This window comes from Coptis chinensis, chromosome 3 (assembly GCF_015680905.1).
Source record: "Coptis chinensis isolate HL-2020 chromosome 3, ASM1568090v1, whole genome shotgun sequence".
Taxonomy (NCBI): domain Eukaryota; kingdom Viridiplantae; phylum Streptophyta; class Magnoliopsida; order Ranunculales; family Ranunculaceae; genus Coptis; species Coptis chinensis.
This window is the reverse complement of record NC_141458.1, coordinates 89,760,606-89,779,203: the sequence shown is the minus strand read 5'-3', so window position 1 is coordinate 89,779,203 and position 18,598 is coordinate 89,760,606. Positions and strand designations below refer to the sequence as shown.

General features: G+C 36.9%; 2 protein-coding genes across 2 annotated transcripts; both read right to left on the bottom strand.

Moving 5' to 3' along the window:
• Positions 1–2,129: 2,129 nt before the first annotated feature.
• Positions 2,130–10,671, bottom strand: LOC147511527 (ENTH/VHS family protein). Its single transcript, XM_086603214.1, has 5 exons — positions 10,431–10,671; positions 9,578–10,354; positions 7,109–7,264; positions 3,578–4,543; positions 2,130–2,656 (listed from the first exon to the last, which is right to left on the bottom strand). Exons 1-5 carry the CDS (start codon positions 10,635–10,637, stop codon positions 2,615–2,617), a joined length of 2,148 nt encoding a protein of 715 aa, XP_086459340.1. The 5' UTR covers positions 10,638–10,671; the 3' UTR covers positions 2,130–2,614.
• A 181-nt stretch (positions 10,672–10,852) lies between these two features.
• Positions 10,853–16,794, bottom strand: LOC147511526 (tRNase Z TRZ3, mitochondrial-like). The gene is made up of 12 exons (XM_086603212.1): positions 16,303–16,794; positions 16,119–16,208; positions 14,911–14,955; positions 14,754–14,808; positions 14,595–14,638; positions 13,848–14,300; positions 13,442–13,710; positions 13,195–13,333; positions 13,039–13,089; positions 12,263–12,729; positions 11,505–12,141; positions 10,853–11,207 (listed from the first exon to the last, which is right to left on the bottom strand). Exons 1-12 carry the CDS (start codon positions 16,687–16,689, stop codon positions 10,899–10,901), a joined length of 2,946 nt encoding a protein of 981 aa, XP_086459338.1. The 5' UTR covers positions 16,690–16,794; the 3' UTR covers positions 10,853–10,898.
• Between the last annotated feature and the right edge of the window lie 1,804 nt (positions 16,795–18,598).

Below are 18,598 nucleotides of genomic sequence, written 5' to 3'. Positions count from 1 at the left end.
ATTATGTTGTAGTATGCATTGAGTTTATTGGTTGTTTTACTTAACCTATGTTATAAAAATCCATTTAATTTTGTAAACTTCTTAACTCTATTATACTACTGCTAATGTATAATGTGCGGGTGTACACGACATACCTCTTCCAGTAAGTTTCTATTTGGTGTTTTAAAAACCTGGAGCCAAATTTTAGTCTAGATTAACACGTTGATTCCTATAATTAATAGGCATCTCCCATGGGGGTGAGTGTTATTGAAAATCGGGGTGCAAATTAACTATTTACACCCACATTCCTAAAATAATTTTATTAGGAAATAAATGGATAGATATTCCGTGCGATAATATAAGCCTTATATTATTCACGAATTATAAGGTTTGGCGAATAAAACGAATAATTCGCCGAATTTTTGAATGATACGGTTTAATTCGCGAATTGGTTGGGTCGGGGCTTATAATTGCGAATTATTCGCCACGAATTATAAGGTTTGGCTTAATAAAATGACATTTGTATTATTTTTTCATGAATAAAATTGTAAAAATAAAAATAAAACGCATATACTTATATATCAAAATTTTAAATGTAAAATATATAGGCCGATTTTAAAGAAATATATTAAGATTATACCCGTTTAAAACACGATAATTTTTACCGTTAACGTTTTATTGAACCGAATATTTAAAAGTATTATTGTTGAAAATTTCGAATCTTAGGCGAATAATTGACGTACCGAACTTTTGCCGTCCACGAATTTACTAGCTATATTATAAGGCAACTTATGGAGAAAGTTGGCCGGCCCTAGAGTGAGAGTCCCATAGAGGGAAACAAGGTGAATCTTTTTAGTTCTCCCATCGCAACCAACACTAAATAACTTGCTATAGAAGAAACCCCGTAAATGTAAACTGCTAAAAACCTTAAACCTCGATTTTTAAACTATATTTTGATACATTACACCCTTTCCTGTTATCACAAAAGCCGCAGAAGGTGCTTTTGTTTAGAGTCTACACAGGAAGGAAGAAAACCATGAAGACAATGTACAGACAACAACCCATGGTCAAAGAAGAGACTATGGAAGAAGACCAAAAGGAAATTGAAGCAACTTCAGCCAATATTCACACCCTCCACAGAAAGTACTTGCACAACAACAGAGTTTCTATGTATGGAAACACGAACACAAGCAATGAGGTAAAAGAAGAGGAAGAAGAACAAGAGGTAATGGAAGCAGCATCAGTACTTTTTGACATAAAAACTAAAGTTTTAGACACTGCTAATCTAACAAGTTTATGCCGAGCAAGGAGTGTGATCGAAGTAAGCATGCGTCCACCTATTGAGAAGATTATTAGTAAAGTTGGACAATGCACTAGTTGTTTTATTAAAAGTCTAACAATTAGTGATACTAAAGATAGCCAGGGCAGACTACCTCTAGCAAGTGAATTTGTTAGGTCGCAATTACTTTCTTTGTTGAAGGAAGATGAAGTTCCTTCAAAAAAAACACATGGTACTGAATGTATTGCTTATGATGCATTTGGAAAGAAGTTTGCTATGAGATTGAGTAGATGGCAAAAGAGTTATGTTCTTGTTTTCGGATGGAAGCCGTTCGTAAATGCACATCAGTTGACACCCGGTGATGTTATACGTGTCTGGGCCTTTCGCCATGTTCGAACGGACAGCTTGTGCTTTGCCATAACATGGTGGAGGTGGAGAAAAGAGTATGAAGAAAGAAAAATAGATGCATTGATGTAGATTACATTAGAAATCTTGGGTTAGATTTACTCTTACGAAGGCTGTTATTTGTTATTTAGTGAAGGTTGTTTATATACTAGGGGTATACAGTTGTTCTCTTTGATTTCTTTTCCACATTACATTTTTCTCATGTAATGTTAGCTTTACCTATCTCAATATCCGATCATTGTTTACCAACGCCTGCCTGAAAGTCTGAGACATTGAATAACCATGACTGAACAAATAATGCTTCAATAAATTTTCAAATATCACTGAACAGAGGTCAAATGATAATCATGATTTGTAGGATGCCATGGCATGTATATGAAATTTAAAACTTGTAGAATACTCTTGTTTCAATAGGCAGTCAACAAGTATTTCGTCTGGTTCAGATCAACTAGGAGAACCTCCACAGTTTCTGCAGAACAAACAATTGAACTTTTCTCAGCACAAAAGGTTTTTACAGTGGCATAGATTGTTCAGCTCTTTGTAACCTTTCCGTAAACGCATATATCAGCATCAGCTGGAGTACACAGGAACTCACAAAAAGTAGCAAAAGTTACAAAAATCACATAAGAAGAAAAAACCTATAAACTATAACAGTTGGGAAACGGAATAACTTCCAGACTACATCTAGTTTTGCATAATTATGATACAATTCTCCACCATTTCCAATTCTTCTTTATTTTTAGCTTTCTAAATGAGTATTAAACTTCACCAAAACTCACAATAACACTTGGTAGGATTCTGCTTTACAAATTTGCTCGAGACACAGACCATTTGATTGTGAGAAAATGAATCTTCAATTTACTCCACTGACAAATAGAATGAAGTTGGAAATCCTTCACATTCAAGCATGGGCCCCGTCTTCAGATAACAAACATTAATGCTTTCAAAATTTTAAATTACTCTCTTTGGATCACGGACAGCTGATAAATGCTCCTGCAACACAGTGAAAAGTGGATAATGTTTATGAATGATCTTATTAAGAATGAAAAATCTGCTTCCAACTTCTGAAGTTGAAGGTGTTCTAGTTGGTGGTAACTCGTGGTATACGACTACTTCTTTATTTTATGGCATTGCATTCATCTAAAGGCTACCCATCCTTTCTGACGGCCCAAAAAGCATGGACATGTTGCTGCAGTTCCTGCTTTTTAGCCTTCTCAACAACCCACCAAGAAGGCTACTAGCAAAATACAATATTAGATAAAAACCCTTCCCTACATAGTCAAGGAATCTTTTGGGTGGCTTAAAAGAAGGCCCTAATTAACTAAACTTGCAAGAAACATATACACATAAAAGCGAACTCTATTCTGAAAGTGGAAAAATATCCTGGTTTCTTAAAAACTGAAGATAATACTTGAATATCGAAAATTTCTTTGACCCAAGTTTCTAGTCCAAATGTCCAATTGAACAGGTTGTCAAACGGACAGTTCAGAAGTATATGACCACTCTCCTTGTCACACTAGCATGACAGTGAGAACATTCATGAAATAGAAAGCTGCTTAGAAACTTCAAGGAAATAGAGACAGGTATTCTGTAACCCCTAAATTTGGTTCATGGTTTTCCTTTGGTTCATCCAGTTCTTTTGTTTCTTCAAGTAAAGAACAAGGCCAAAGAACCAGTCCACAGTTAAATAGAGGAACTCAGGAAGGCCACTAGACAAGTAATCTTACCCGGCCCCACCATCCCTTTTGACTGTCAATCTATCTAGCAAATTTCCTACTATCCAGAAAAAATGAAAATTATCACGACCCATGTCTAATTCTTGTTTCATGAAACGAAAAATTAGAATAATAAAATGTCTTATGAACATGAGAGGGAAAAGAAATAACTGAGTTCATGCATGAGATGTAATCTTACCGATATAAAATCAAAGGCTTTAGTGTCCTCTTTCTTTGAGTTGTTCAGCATAGTACTGGGTGCTTGAACTGCAATATTCGGATGAAAAATGTCAGGAAGGGTTCCTTCCCTGTTGCTACCAGCAAAATGGTCCACTCCAGCATTTCCTTGAGCACTAAAACTCGCAACGGGTTGGAAAGTAGACATTGATGCCAGAAGCTGCTGTTGAGCAAGAAAACTCCCCATTGCACCATAATTTATTTGCTGCGAAGCAAGAGCTTGGTTGAACATAATGTTTGGAGGTACGTTGTATGGCATGGGCCCCAAAGGAAACATACCACTTTGGTTTATTCCAGTCATTTGGGAACTGAATATATCATTTATAGCAGTATTTGAGACTTGGTGGTTTAACTGCACGTTCAAATCTGACATGGATCCCGAAAGTGCCCCACCAAACACTCCTTGATTCTTGATATCCATGGACTTGTCTTTATTAGAGAAACCAGCCACTAATCCATGTACATCATTTTTATGGGTATTTGGCTCCTGTAAAGGTTCAAAACTGGGACCAAAAATATCCAGTAATTCTTGTCCACTTTTATTTACTGGCACATGGTTATCATTAGCTGAATGCTTATCATCAATAGTTAACCCCGAAAAGAGATCATCAACATGTGGTTTATCCTCACTAGAGTGAAAAGAGACATCTGCAAAGGGGTCCTCTTCATTTTTATGCCCATTGGTGCTAATGTCAGTCGGCAAGCCATCTCCAAACAGATCATCAATCACAGGGGTTCTTATCACATTTGCTGCAATTTCTTCACTTAGCTTGTTTGTAGCATCTTCTGTCCCATAATATTCATATGAATCACCAGTGTCAATTAAATCGGGCATCTGAACGGCATTCATCTCTACTTTAACACTAGATGACTTTTCTGAAAGGTTCTTTGCTCCAGCAATTTGGTCTCCATCGAGGAAGCTCAAGACCTATGCATTAAAATTCAAGAAAACACTCATGTAACTACGACTGCAAAAGTACCAAGAAGATATTCATGTAACTACAAGTTTCAAAGCGCTTGATCCGCCCTATCAGAACCACAATTTATATAAAAACAACAAATTGATTTAGATATCTCAAACTGTTAGGATGCCAAGTTGTGTTCGATAACTAAGTACTCAAGCAATTCCTTCCCACACCCCAACACCACCTACACACACTGACAGGTAAGGTTAACAATTGAAAGGAGCTACTTTGTGTGCATTAAGACTTTAGAAGTGTTAACTAAAGCTGTGTGGTCCTATGAATCATAACCACTGAACCCTTCCCCAACCATATACCAACCCCCACAGAGACATACATAGTCATGTGGTCATAACAATCTAGACTTGGGAGGTATAAGATATATTACAGCAAAGAAAAAGGAAGGGGGAATATATCAGGAAAATCCAACACCATCAAAGCACCCAAAATACTGAAAATAGTCAATGGGATAAACCGCTTGATAGGGTTATGAATATCTCATGCCGATATATGAAACTACTATGGGTGCAAATAGCCAGGCTAGTTCATAAATCTCATACCAACCCAGTAAATCTCCCAATCTAGCCACCAAATTATCAAATACTGTAGACCTCATGTTCATAAATGCTCTGCATCAATAGCCAAAATGATGCCCTGAATATGCGCAGGCGCGCAGCTTTTACCTCAAAATGCCTAGTGGTTTTTTCCTCCATTTAGATTCCCCGGATGATAGCAAAGGCAATGCCTCGGGATGAGAATGGCCATGAATCCAAATTAGTGAGAAGATCCACCACCCGACCCGGACTATCCAATGATAACCAAACCCTCCACATCTACAAGACAGCACTTACCAAGAGAAAATACAACTCAAAAAAACATGGCTGACCGACTCCATCAACCGAAAGACGACATTGGTCCTATACTCCTATGTTATACTCAATTATTTTTTTATTTGTTTTTGGCTGGGTAAATGTTATACTGAAGAAACTCATCTCCTAAGAATATTTTTAGGGTAAGAAAACGCTCCAAGGCAGTGCTCCCACCCAAAAAAGGCAACTTTAAAAGACTTTAGAACCCCAAATCCTAACTCAAGAAATCTCAAAATGTGGACAACTTCATTATTGGGAGGAAATCAAGATTTAAGCATGATGTAGAATGACGTGGTGAATTTTCTTGTCCTAGTGCCATAACATCAAATCAGCATCTTGTCGATCTAGGGCCACTGTGTCAAGGCATCAAGCCTAGCCAATACCCATAAGAGAGGCTACTATATCAATATCCAGTCAAAGAGAGACCTGTAAATTCTGACATTACAAACCACAACCCCTATAACGTCTAGTCATGCAATTGCTAATTGTAGACCACTTATTCCAAGATATCGGCTCATTACTACATAGTACTTCCAAGAGTTTTGTTGGGGAGGGTGAGTATGCATGAAGTTTGTCTGGCATCCCGACCAGACTCCCACTGTTTATAAAATTTTAAATTTCCTCCCCAAGCAAGATTTCAAACAACCCCACAGCTACAGCTAATAGTAGTTTAATCCAAGGTATAAAGCAGTGGTAAAGCGGTGCGACACTAGGGAACATTCCTACCATATCTTTAAAAGAGTTGGACCCACTTGTTAAAAAATAACAATAATGACAATAAGGGATGAGCAATGCCAAACTACAAACCTATAAAACCCTGAAACAAAAACAGGCTTATGTACATTACGCTATGTTACATGGACACCATAATTTGAAAAATAATCTGTGTCGTATACGTATCAACGTGTCCGTGTCGGACACAACACGGACACATGTTGTATGTGATATACCTCAATTTTAGATATTTCTCCGTGTCAGGTACGGGACACACATATCCGTGTCAATGTAACTCAGATATTACGATAACAACTGGTGAAAAGGTTTTGTCTTAGACAAGCAACAAGGTAAAAACCAACTGACTGCTAATTTAAAACCAAGTGCCCTGGGATTTTCATTTTTCAAACTAAATGATGACTATCCCAGACTTCAGAAAAAGAAAACTGCAAACTTTAGTCATCAAACGACATTCCTAACTATGCAGTTAAAGGCGAAGGTTCTAACTAGGAGCTCGGGGTGAGGCTAGGGCTAGGTAATGGGGCTTAGGCGCGAGCCTAAAAGGCCTTTGACAGCATTAATCCCAGAACTCAAAAATCTTGCTCTGATCAAATTGTCCTTTTCTCAGCAAAACTACTACCTAGTAAAGATGGACCTCCATGTTATGCTATGCAGCAAGTAAAGTACATTTCCACTAAAGCTGGATAAAATACTAGTTAAGTTTAGACCAGCTTTTACCCTTTCATGATTATGTGTATCTAAGGTATTAGAATTCAAACATCCTGCGCAAGTCAATGGTATTAATGCCACAACAAAAGAACACAAATTTTAAATATGCTGAGAATGCCCCACAAAACATGTAAAACAGGCATGTATATCCATAAGAGCCCAAATGTATAATTAAACCGACACATAAACGGACAGACAAATCACAAGAAAGATGAATACCTTATTAGCCTTTTCCCTAAGAGACGCTTGGGGAGACTCTGAACATTTCACAACAGCGTCTACATTTTCACTAAAGTAAGATGCTACTATCGCAAAATGTGTGTCATCCTTTTTCCTCAAAAGTGCCTCAAGAACACAAACAGCCTTCATGCGAACCTGACAAGAACATCATCCAAAATAGCCTTCAGAGAACTGTTACTCAAGGTATTGCAAAATTTGCAGTTATCATAATGTTTTACAGTATTCTATTTGATGTCTACATATTTACAGCAGTGAAAACAGCTATCCAATACAAAATCATAAATGATTGAGAATTGAGAATATAGAGACCAAAAACTAAAAGATTAAGTAATTAATTTAAAAAAAAACAGAACAAAGAGGTCATAGACTGACATTACAATCTCACGACACAACGCAATTTTGGAATAAATTAAATTTGAACACGCAAATCATTTAGTGCGTGATCATGCTGTCAGCTATTCAAACTCATATATCTACGGTATTGGTTTAAGATATTGCGGGCAACAATGCAACATACCTACATCAGATGAAGCTGTAAGACACCACATGAGTGATGTGCTCAGGGTTTGGACTCCATTTTTTTTCCCACAATTCAAATCTATCAAATAAATTAATAATGGTTGTTATGATAGCTCATCCGAAGAATTTGATCTAGTATTCCCATTCGCAGACATGTAGCATATGGGTGTACCGTGCCACACTTGTCATCGAACATTTAAATAATACACCCTACAAATTCATAATGTTACTTAAAGTGCTGCCTCAATTTTACTAGTTTCTCCTCATCATTAAACCGTCCCTAAAATTCATTCAAGTGTTTCCATCCTACAAATTCGTAGCATTCCTGACAGTGTCTCCTCAATCACAATCTCATCAAACAATTGAACAATCCATCCTACAAATCCATAGCATTCCGGAAATTGTCACCTCAATCTGCTAGTCTCTCTTCATCTTGAAACCGTCTAAAAATTTGTGTTCTTTGTGATCTATGGGTATTTAGAGTTAAGAGCAAAGACCCACAAACTAATTTCTTTAACAATCACAATCTCAACAAACACTTAAATAACTCGTCCTACAAATTCATAGGGGAATCATAGCGTGCCTGAAACTGTCTCCTGACATCGGGTCACATGATGCTTGGGATGTTTTATTTTTCAGTTTTTCTTGTACCTTCCCCAGGGAAAAGGAATTTAAAAGTCGAGGGCAATCAAAATGTAACCAAGGATTAAAAAAATGCACCAAGGCTTAAGCCTCAAGGCATGCCTTAAGCCTTTTATGGGTTTAGCGCCTTGAGGCTTAAGCATTACAAGTTTTTTGTAATTTTTTTACTTTTCCATCTTTTTAACTACTTAATCCTTACAACTTCTTTAACGATTAAAAATTCCTTTCTATGTTATGTTTGAACATCAAAACACCTTATTCTATTAGAAATTACAAACTGCAGTCAACCACATTTTTCCTCATTTTCTTTTTTATTTATTTTTAGTGAGGCTTAAGCCTCAAGCGCCTCTAACTCGCCTCAAGCCTCACAGAGGCAGAGCGCTTTAAGGCTCAGATGCATTTTTTTAAATACTGGTTGAAACTATCCAAAAAAAACGTCATTCACCAAACATGAAAACCATGTATAAAAGACTGAAACACTAAGACTTGAGGCCTAGTATTTTTTTTATACCTAGGCTTATTTATAGAAGTTGATAATGTTAAGATAAAAAAGGTGATGGTGGAAATCAAACCTAGGACTTGAGGCCTAGTAGTGAACATATTACATTGCATCCTGTTTTAACGCCTCCATAGGAAAAACCTGCATCACATCATGACTGGGTTGACGCCGGCATGCCCCATACCACCAGATGTAATGACAGTCTAAAAAATCACTTCATGACTCTTAGTCACTGCATAAGTAGAACTTGATTTCCATAGGTGATTCACATCGAATTCACACCTGAATCTAACCCCATTAAACCTAATCCTAGTTTTAACACCTACACCAATAAGATCTCCAAACCACCCCTAAGCCAGGTGAAGGTGCGTACAATTTCAAGACCCAGAGACGCAACCCCAAGGCTTCACCAGAGGTCCAATTTCCCCTATGGATCATGCAACTGTGTCTTAAAAGGTCGATAATGAGGATTCAATCATGATTATGCCATGAAATTTCATCTCAAGACAAACCCAACTTTAGAGCACCCAAAACAAAGTTCAACAAAGTTTGTCATGCAATCCTTTATTTTCTAGCAGTTATGCACTGAGATTTAAATAGCATTCCTCACTATAGCCGTATAGCCTTTAAGCAATGTCAAAATAAAAACTAGTCAGTAGTCACCTATACAACGCTGATATTTTTAGAATAAGCTACTAGAGGCTGAGTATAATCACAGTCACTGATAAGTACAAAATTATAAAACAAAATGACATTCCTTAAACTTTGTAATGCATAATTGGACATACCTGCCAAAGGTGAGATTGGAGTTTCAAGTCAAGAGCACGGCTTAATGCCACAGCATTCAGCTTTGAAGCTTCCACAATGAAAACCAGCAAGGCATCACGACTGGGTTGTAGTCTCACACCACCAGAAGTAACAACAGTCTCTAATAACCTCTCCTCACGACTTTTACTTGCTGCAGCATGACTAGAACTCGATTCTCCATTACTCACTTCCATAACATTCACTCTCAAATCCTGCCCCCAAGTTCCACCACCACCACTACTCACATTCTTCAAATTCCCAGAAGAAGAACTCCGTGTCTCATTATGACTTTCAAATCTATCTTGTCCGTCATTCTCCGTTGTCAACGACTTTCTAAGTAAAACCGGACCCTTATAACTCCCCCCACTATTCTCATTCTTCTTCATGGAATGCTGCGCAGAAGCAATACTACTCAATCCTAACTTAATGGACGCACTCCCAATATCAACAACTTCACTTAAAAAAGACTTCTTATTATTACTATTATTCCCATCTTCAAAATTACTATTCCCAAATCCTTCGATCCGCCTATTAATATTATCTTCTCCACCGGGCTTATTGTCATCCTCCGAAGCAAATATGGCAGATATTGTCTCGTGAGCTGTTTCTCTGACGGATTTATTTAACGCGTCCCCTTTTAACGGATCCACTTGTCCTTTATAATGAAACAGCTGCCTCACCGCAGACGAATTCCGTTGCATTTCTCTTCTAAATTCCATACCAGACTTTCCCACAGAGTATTTTATCAATCTTAATGTCTACATACATATAAAAGAAAGAGTTAATAATAATAATAAATTTTTTTTTAAAAAAAAAAGAGGAGTCAAAGGGTACCTTTTGCTTGACGATGGGGGATTTGTGATTGAGACGTTTGAAGATGAATTCAGAAATTTCTTTGACGATGGAGAGATGAGAAGAACGGACAAGTTCACAGATTTCTTCGAGTTTATAGACGGGAGCTATTTTGTCTTCATCTGATGTTACTCCTTCGATCATTCTTGATCTCCAATACGCTTCCACTGCTCTTCTACTGGAATCCATCTTTTTTATTTTATTATATTACTAGCAGATTTGAGAACTGGAAATCATCAAACTTATTAACCACCTTCTTCTCCTGGGGATTACACGTGTCGTGGGCCTATGTGGAGGCCCAAAATAGTGTTTTTGTAGGACTGACTTTCTGGACTCCCCAGCAATTAATAAAAGGCTTTTGATTCCTTTGAATTTGGAACAGTAAACTGACAAGCCTATTAAGATTAACCAAACAACCTTGCTACATGTATATTCAAAATGTATTTCTTGTTATAACAAAGGTCCTAAAAAATCATCGACTTCATCAGATATCATTTCATTTCTGAAGAGAAGTTTGAAGTATGGAACAACTTTTGGAAGCACTGGTAAGTCCGCTACGTTAACACTCATCAAATCAAATGCAATACATGTTTTGTGCATGTGGGCTTCATCGAAAACTGGGATCTTTGGGTATCTCTGACTGAAGTGAGTAAGGATGATTCGGTACACATCAGCCGAGTTTCCCACGTCAATGGCTTCCCCTGTTGTGCTGTGATTCCTTGCAATAGCCTCGTCAACCATGCCATCCTCAAAGGTCGCCTGCAACAAAAACAATAAAACTCTGAGTTTCAATTTCTTACATTTCTCTCCTGGCTAGGATTTCCTTGCAAGTTCCAGAACCCAGATGTGGTCACGTGGTTCTAGATGGAACATCTACCAGGCGCCTTTTACTATATAAACCATTATGATACATGTCCTCACTACAACGAGAGTTTATATTATTAAGTGATCTCAGCATCGGTTTCTTCCTCTTCTATGACTACAACGAGTACCGACAACACTAAAGGGATAAACAACAAAAACAACAAGAAAGCTTTCATCCATGAAATAACTTACCTCATGTATAAGGACTGTTGCTCCACGGGAGGCCTCAATTAGTTCTGGGCAAGGCCTAGTGTCCCCAGAGTACACAAGCTTCCACCCTGGTATAGTTTTTCCAGCACGATTGGTTCTCTCTGCAGCCTTCACAACAATGCCATATGCATATGGACAGTGTACGACAGGAATGCTGATCAAAGCCTCCAAACCTGCTTCTGCTAGGACTTTCTTCAAGTTCTTTAGGATTTTAGTGTCAACCGGACTAGTAGGTCTCTTCCTATAGCTCTGCATGGGGCTACCTTTAGCAAATAAACTTTTTTCAATATTTAGTGTACTTCCAGTACCAACTGGACTTCCTGATGGGGAGCTATCCCCTAATTCAAAACTTCTCTCAAAAGAGGCCAACTTAGCCTCTGTTGTTTCACTGCAATTGACAAACTGCATATCAAGATCTTCTAGTCTTTGATATGCATCTAAAAAACTCTTCAGCTGCCTCGGCCCAATAACAAGCAAAGGTTCATGAGAATCCCCACTTAATAACTCGCGTCTCAGAGAAAGAATCCTTGCTAGACCAGTGTGATGATCAGCGTGAATATGAGAAATCCAAACACACCTTAAACTTCTGATGGCATCATCAGCACCTTTTACACCAAATCTGTTCTCAAATAAGAGCACCATCTTATATCTTAAACCGTATAGTGAAAACATAACTTGTATGATTGCAATCTACTGAAATAAAAGGAAATTTTATCCAGTGGTCAGATCAAGGATGTTACCTTCTTTTTAGCTGCCCCAAGGTTCCTTCGCCGCAGTCTAACAATAAACTCCCTTTTGAGAAAAGATTTACATAGATCGAACTAACATTTCGGTATTTGGATGGCTGCGATGAACCCGTTCCCAGAAGTACAATCTCCATGTCTTCTCTTGTTATATCCTCCAAACAACTTGGAGGACATGAGATGATTTCTGTGGAGGCATTTCTAATTTTCTCATCAATGATTATATTTGGAACAGAAGCATCCGCACTAATCCATGGCTCTTCGGTCATAACTACGCTTTCTGGTGTATGAGGCTTCGCTCTTTCACTTTCTGCTAACCCAACCCATAACTGGCTAATTTCTTTAGCGGAATGTACAATATCAGGAATCTCCGATAGAAGTTCATTAATCACTGCAGTGGAAGAGATCGAGGCAGGAATACTAGATTTGTCCAACCCAAGATGTGTGTAAGGGCGCAAGTGGAACTATGATGCACATTTGAAACAAATATCACGGTTACACAACTACAAGCCAATAGAGATGATAATGCTACACACACAAAAAGGCAGAAGCCTAAAGAGTAAAGTTCAATTCCCCGACAAAAGTTTTTGAGACAAGGGTCCCAGGATACAACAAAATTTCGCGATATTTAGCTAAATATCATGAAACTTATCAGAGAACTAATTATTCGACACAATCAATTCACCTAAAAAAAGGGGGAAAGACCAGTACGAAGAACAGAACTGTCCATTGACTAGGGAAAGAATGGGTATGACTCTTCATGGATTTGATACCTTAATGAGATTTTCACCAGAGATGCTGTCACAAAGCTTTGGAATTGAATCCTGAAATAACAAATGAACGGCACAACAGTGGTCAATGTACTAGTAACTATCAATCCTGAGAGCTACATATATTCATTCCTACAGAAGAATTTACAAATGACAAACCTCAATCAAATCTGGTGCAAAGTTTTTAAGGTGCTGAAGCGACCAAAAACCTGAAGCTGGAAAGAATTGAGGGCATAAATAATTAAGTCGTGCCGCGGTTCTCGCACTGGACTTAAGAATAGGAATTTCAGTGTTCTTTCTGAAAAGCAAAATGAGAAAGACAAACTTTAATAGTAATGGATAAATAAACGATTTATCAAGGTAAAAATTGAGCCGTGTGGATATCCATAAGATAATAGATGCTTACTCTTCATGTCCAGCCATGATGTGTTGAGCCCTACCAAATCTTTTCATCCAATTCTGGTAAGCGGCAGTCATTGTAACGGAAGAAGGGCTCAAATGAATAATACAATTCACACACTTAAAATCATGCTGCCGGTGGTCCACAGAATCAGCATAATAACAACTTAGAGATTGTACAGATAAAAGCTCCTGCAAATGAGATACTGTTGGACAGTCTACGACAAGTACAATGGGGCCAGGAACTGAAGGACCAAGAACATCACCTGGATGAACCTGCATAACGAGGAATGTCTTCAGACAAAAGTTTATGCACATTAACATCAAATACAAGCATAGCTACATGAGTGTCTACATGCGAGCAACAATTATACAATTGAAAGAGGCCACAGATATATTTCCATGTAACCCACCATGACATTTTGCTTATCCGACTTGACCGACTTTCCACATTGTAGATCACGATATTTAGGTCCTGGTTTTAATCCAAGTGCCTTGGCCTTTTCCAGATCAAACTTCCCTTGAATTTCAGGCAGTTCACAGACATAAATAACAGAAATATCACCAGGTTTTACCATCGATCCATCAATCCTTGCAGGACTCGCTGGGGGAAAAAGAGGTTCAGAGAACTGGTTTCTTTCATCACCCAAACCCACGGATGAAAAATGTAGCATGGAGGAATCATAACTTTGCACTGAGGAACTTGGTCTTATGAGTATTGCATATATCTTGACAACCTCATTATCAATAAAGGGTTCTGTAGGCGTTTCGCCAACGATACCAGTGTGAAACATTGCAGAATGTGGGATAAATGAACGCATCGCAGTAATTAAATGTTGGAGATCAGATGAACCCCATATTTTTACCTGCAAAAAACAAGATGTCAATAACTGCAACCTACAGAATTGTGCAGGTACATGAGACATAACACCCCCCCCCTCACACCATAACCCCTCATAGCAACAATACGTCATTAAAGCTCACACCATAATTAAACAAGATGTCATTAAAGCTCTGTTTGGTTCACATATAGCAATTTACTAGACAGTATTCCTACACACATTTATAGACATCTGATTAAAAAGTATAAGGAAAATGTTGAATCTTTGATTGAAGTAGATTGGAGAAAAAAGAAAGATATAAAGTTAAGTGTCACTTACAGACATCCCTTCCTCCCCCATGCCAGCCAAAGTAAGTAAGAGACCTGTATTGGTATAGAAAATAAAGATAGGTCATGCAAAGAATACAGCTTGGAAATCCAAGTGACTTCTAAATCAAAAAGAAAAACAGCAATATCAAATAGTTTCATAAGTAGTAACCTGGAAGCCCCCCTGCAGTTTCGGAGCAGACACGAGAAAGTAATATGTGGTCAACCTGACAAAGATATGGGCCAGACAGAGTTTAATTTTAAGCCAGAGGAACTGTAGAAATCTGGCATGGATGCATATGCAAACCTAATTCTGTTATAAATCGTACCTTTGATAATTTAATTTTGTGCTCAGTGCAGTAACGTTGCAAACCCTATAACAAAAACTCATTTAGAAATCAAACCTTTCAGGACGGGTCAGCAATAGGCTACTAAATAAGTAACTCAATAAGGAACTACATGGACAAATTACCAACCAATAAATAATTAAGTTTAGATTTTATTATGAGAAACATAAAAGAATAGTTAAGAATCCCGGACTTTTAACTAATTAGCTTGTCGATAGGGGGAGGGTAAATCGTCCGAACCAAGCTACCAGGAAAAGAAAAAGGGTGTTATTATTTTCCCCACTGCCATCCATATACTTCCCTAGTAGTTCCTGAACAAAAAAAAAATCACTTCGATACCCAGTATGCCCCCTCCTTGTACACTACTACCACCAAATCACCCACCAGGCCAACACCACCAAAACATATAGCTTTTTGGCAGCATTCACAAGATAGAAAATGTCTTCTCCAGAGTGATGTCACAAAGCATGAGGGGGAAGGTGATGAAATTACCCACAATGGATCAGAATAGCAGGATTAGATGCTGATGGAAGAGAAAGTCAATACAACAACCCAAAAATGGAGTTATGGGAATTTGATTTTCACCTTTAAACACCGAATCTACAGTAGCTCGATTTCTAACAAAAATCAAATTATGGGAATTTGGGTTTGTTCAAAACACAAATGTATGAGAGATGAATATTGAAAATCTCCACTTGAGTTAAATCCAACTGGGTACAATGTTAGCACCCAAAGAAGAATCCGTGATATTTCTATGCCTTCACCACATTTTACGGTCATCAAACTCTGCCATCTGTCAACTGTTAAGTTGGGAATTTGAATTAAATCATCTGGATTCAACAGTTTATTGTTATCAAAGTATCTGAAGTAAAATACAAACCTACTCTATTCATCTTAAGTCTCCTACTCTCCTCTTCCTAAATACAATCTGGAGTTTGACCTGTTCTGTGGTACTTCACACAGCAGTTAGCTACATAACCTTGTAAACCCTCCCCCTAACCCCCAAACTCATTTAGACAATCAACGTATTGGTAAGGACAAAGTGGCAAGCTTACACACCAGGGATGACAGCAAGTGTCAATTTCGTGTTACAATAACATATGACAGCATCATCAGCATAAAATAACAGAGAGCAGTTAAAAACAGTCTACAGTATAATGCCGTCATACAACTAAAAATCCTGGACTTACCTCTCCAGCATTGAATATGAACCTCTGCTTGTCAAAGAACAGCAACACCGACGGCGAAGTGTCTTGTGTATCCATTCCAGTTCCCAGAATCTTCATAACAGAAACCCAAACAAGGTAACAATGTTCAGAATTCATAAAACAAAGAATGAAGCAGGTCCAATTCATTAAAAAAAAAACATTATACCTGAACATAAGAAGTAGTACTAACTGGATTAAGTTTTCTAGTTTTCAACTGAAGATTCTTTTTAGGCTTATCATTCTTATCTTTCCCTTCTGCCCTTCTCTTATTAAACCCAACAACAGACGTCCCTTCTTCTTTCACCTCTTCCATTGACTCAGACGCCATCTCTTTTCTGTTTTTAGAAAAAGTAGAGTTATTTCTAGTCCTTAAAGAATGAAACTTTGGTGGTTGTTTTCTTGAAGAAGAAGAAGAAGAGATGGTTGTTTTTGTTAAAATGGAAAAGGGTTTATGAAGGGTTTTAGGATTAGAGAGAAAATAAGGTTTTAAGGGAAATGGGAAGTGATTTGTTTTTGTTTTCAAGAAGAGTTTAAGGTTTGAGATTTGAAGCATCGTTTTTTTTTTAAGGTTTGAACAATTTAGCAACCCGGCTAAGGTTTCTATTTTCGAACGGTCAAAACCCAGACCTGGCTCACCGCTCAGTCGCTCACCAGACCAAGTCAAGTCAGAGAGTAGGAGAAAATAATGAGGTTTATTGAATATTTTTGGTGAAATGAAAGATGTGATGACGGGTATCATATATCTGTTTTCTCCATACCCTTATCTCGATTCCCAAATGACCTCCACTAACATTTTCTATAGTAAAAAAGAAAGCAAAAACTGATAATAATAAAAAAGAGTTGAGACTTTCTTATGTAATAAATATACAACTAGTTTCCGAACCCGTCCTACGAACGGGTACCGTTGTATTAAATTATTCTAAAAAATATTAGTAATTATACAGAGCTATGAGATATATATGTAAATTATATTAATCACTCATTCAAATTTCTTACATCATTCTCAATAAAAATAAAACACCAAACCTTGATAAAATCTATTGATTTCTTTTAGTTGTCAAGTTTAATAATTGAAGTTTGATGAGAATGCTCAATGTGGCGAAGATGATATTGAAATCACTTGAATAGCAAGACACTCTCAATCATAATAAAAGAATTATGATAAACACAATTTAAAATGAAAAATTATACTTGTCGAGACATTATATTCTTCCTACAAATAATACAACTATATTTCGAGATTAGTTCAATGCATTTGCATCAAGTTTCCGATTTTCTGTTAATTATTCATTGAGGTTAGTTCAATGTAGTTATTGCATCTAGTTTTCGATTTCCCATTAATTACTCTTTGAGATTAGTTCAATGCAGTTGCATCAAGTTTCTGATTTTCTGTTAATTATTCTTTGAGGTTAATTCAGTGCAGTTGCATCAAGTCAATGAATTCTCGTTAGTTATTCATTAAAGTTAATTTAGTGCAGTTGCATTCAGTTTTCGATATTTCGTTAATTAGTTTTTGAAATTAGTTCATTGTATTTCCATCCAGGTTCCAATTTCTTGTTAATTACTCTTTCAGATTAGTTCAATACATCTGCATCCAGTTTCTGATTTCCAGTTAATTATTTTTAGAGGTTAGCTCGATGTTCAATGCATTTGCATATAGTTTCAAATTTATGGTTATTTATGCTTTGAAGTTAGTTCGACCAGTTACATCCGATTTTTTATTTCTTGTTAACTATTATTTGAAGTTATTTAAATGCATTTGTATCAGGTTTCTGATTTCCCGTTAAATATTCCTCAAGATATTGCATCCAATTTTTGATTTAACATTAGTTAATCTCTTATTTTAGTTTAATGCAGTTGCATCCAGTTTCTGATTTTTCGTTAATTATTCTTTGAGGTTAGCTCAATGTAGTTGCATCTAATTTTCGATTTCTAGTTAATTGTTCTTTGAGGTTAGTTCAATGCATTTGCATCAAGTTTCCGATTTACCGTTAATTAGTTTTTGAGGTTAGTTCAATGTAGTTGCATCAAATTTATGATTTTCCGTTAATTATTCATTGAGATTAGTTCATTACAACTGCATCCATTTTTTGATGTTTCGTTAATTAATTAGTCTTTGAAATTAGTTCATTGCATTTGCATACAGTTTCTGACTTCCTGTTAATAACTTTTTGAGGTTAGTTCAATATATCTGCATCTAGTTTTTTTATTATTTATGCTTTGAGGTTAGTTCGATGCAATTACATCCAGTTTTTGATTTTTCGTTAACTATTCTTTGAGGTTATTTCAATGCATTTGCATCTAATTTCTGATTTCTCGCCAATTATTTTATGAGGTTAGTTCAACGTAGTTGCATTCGGTTTTTGATTTTATGTTAATTATTTTTTGAGATTAGTTCAATGCATTTGCATCCAGTTTTCGATTTTCCGTTAATTATTATTTGAAATTTGTTTGATGTATTT

What these genes read in the sequence shown, in the direction of transcription:
- LOC147511527 (XM_086603214.1), bottom strand. Translation starts at nt 10,637, where the DNA reads ATGGATTCCAGTAGAAGAGCAGTGGAAGCGTATTGGAGATCAAGAATG. An exon ending in TTAGGGAAAAGGCTAATAAG is followed by an intron (nt 4,544 to 7,108) that starts GTATTCATCTTT and finishes TTTAATGCATAG; the next exon opens with GTCTTGAGCTTCCTCGATGG. An exon ending in AAGCCTTTGATTTTATATCG is followed by an intron (nt 2,657 to 3,577) that starts GTAAGATTACAT and finishes ACTGTGTTGCAG; the next exon opens with GAGCATTTATCAGCTGTCCG.
- LOC147511526 (XM_086603212.1), bottom strand. Translation starts at nt 16,689, where the DNA reads ATGCTTCAAATCTCAAACCTTAAACTCTTCTTGAAAACAAAAACAAAT. An exon ending in AACTGCAGGGGGGCTTCCAG is followed by an intron (nt 14,639 to 14,753) that starts GTTACTACTTAT and finishes ATACCAATACAG; the next exon opens with GTCTCTTACTTACTTTGGCT. An exon ending in TTGCACCAGATTTGATTGAG is followed by an intron (nt 13,090 to 13,194) that starts GTTTGTCATTTG and finishes TTGTTATTTCAG; the next exon opens with GATTCAATTCCAAAGCTTTG.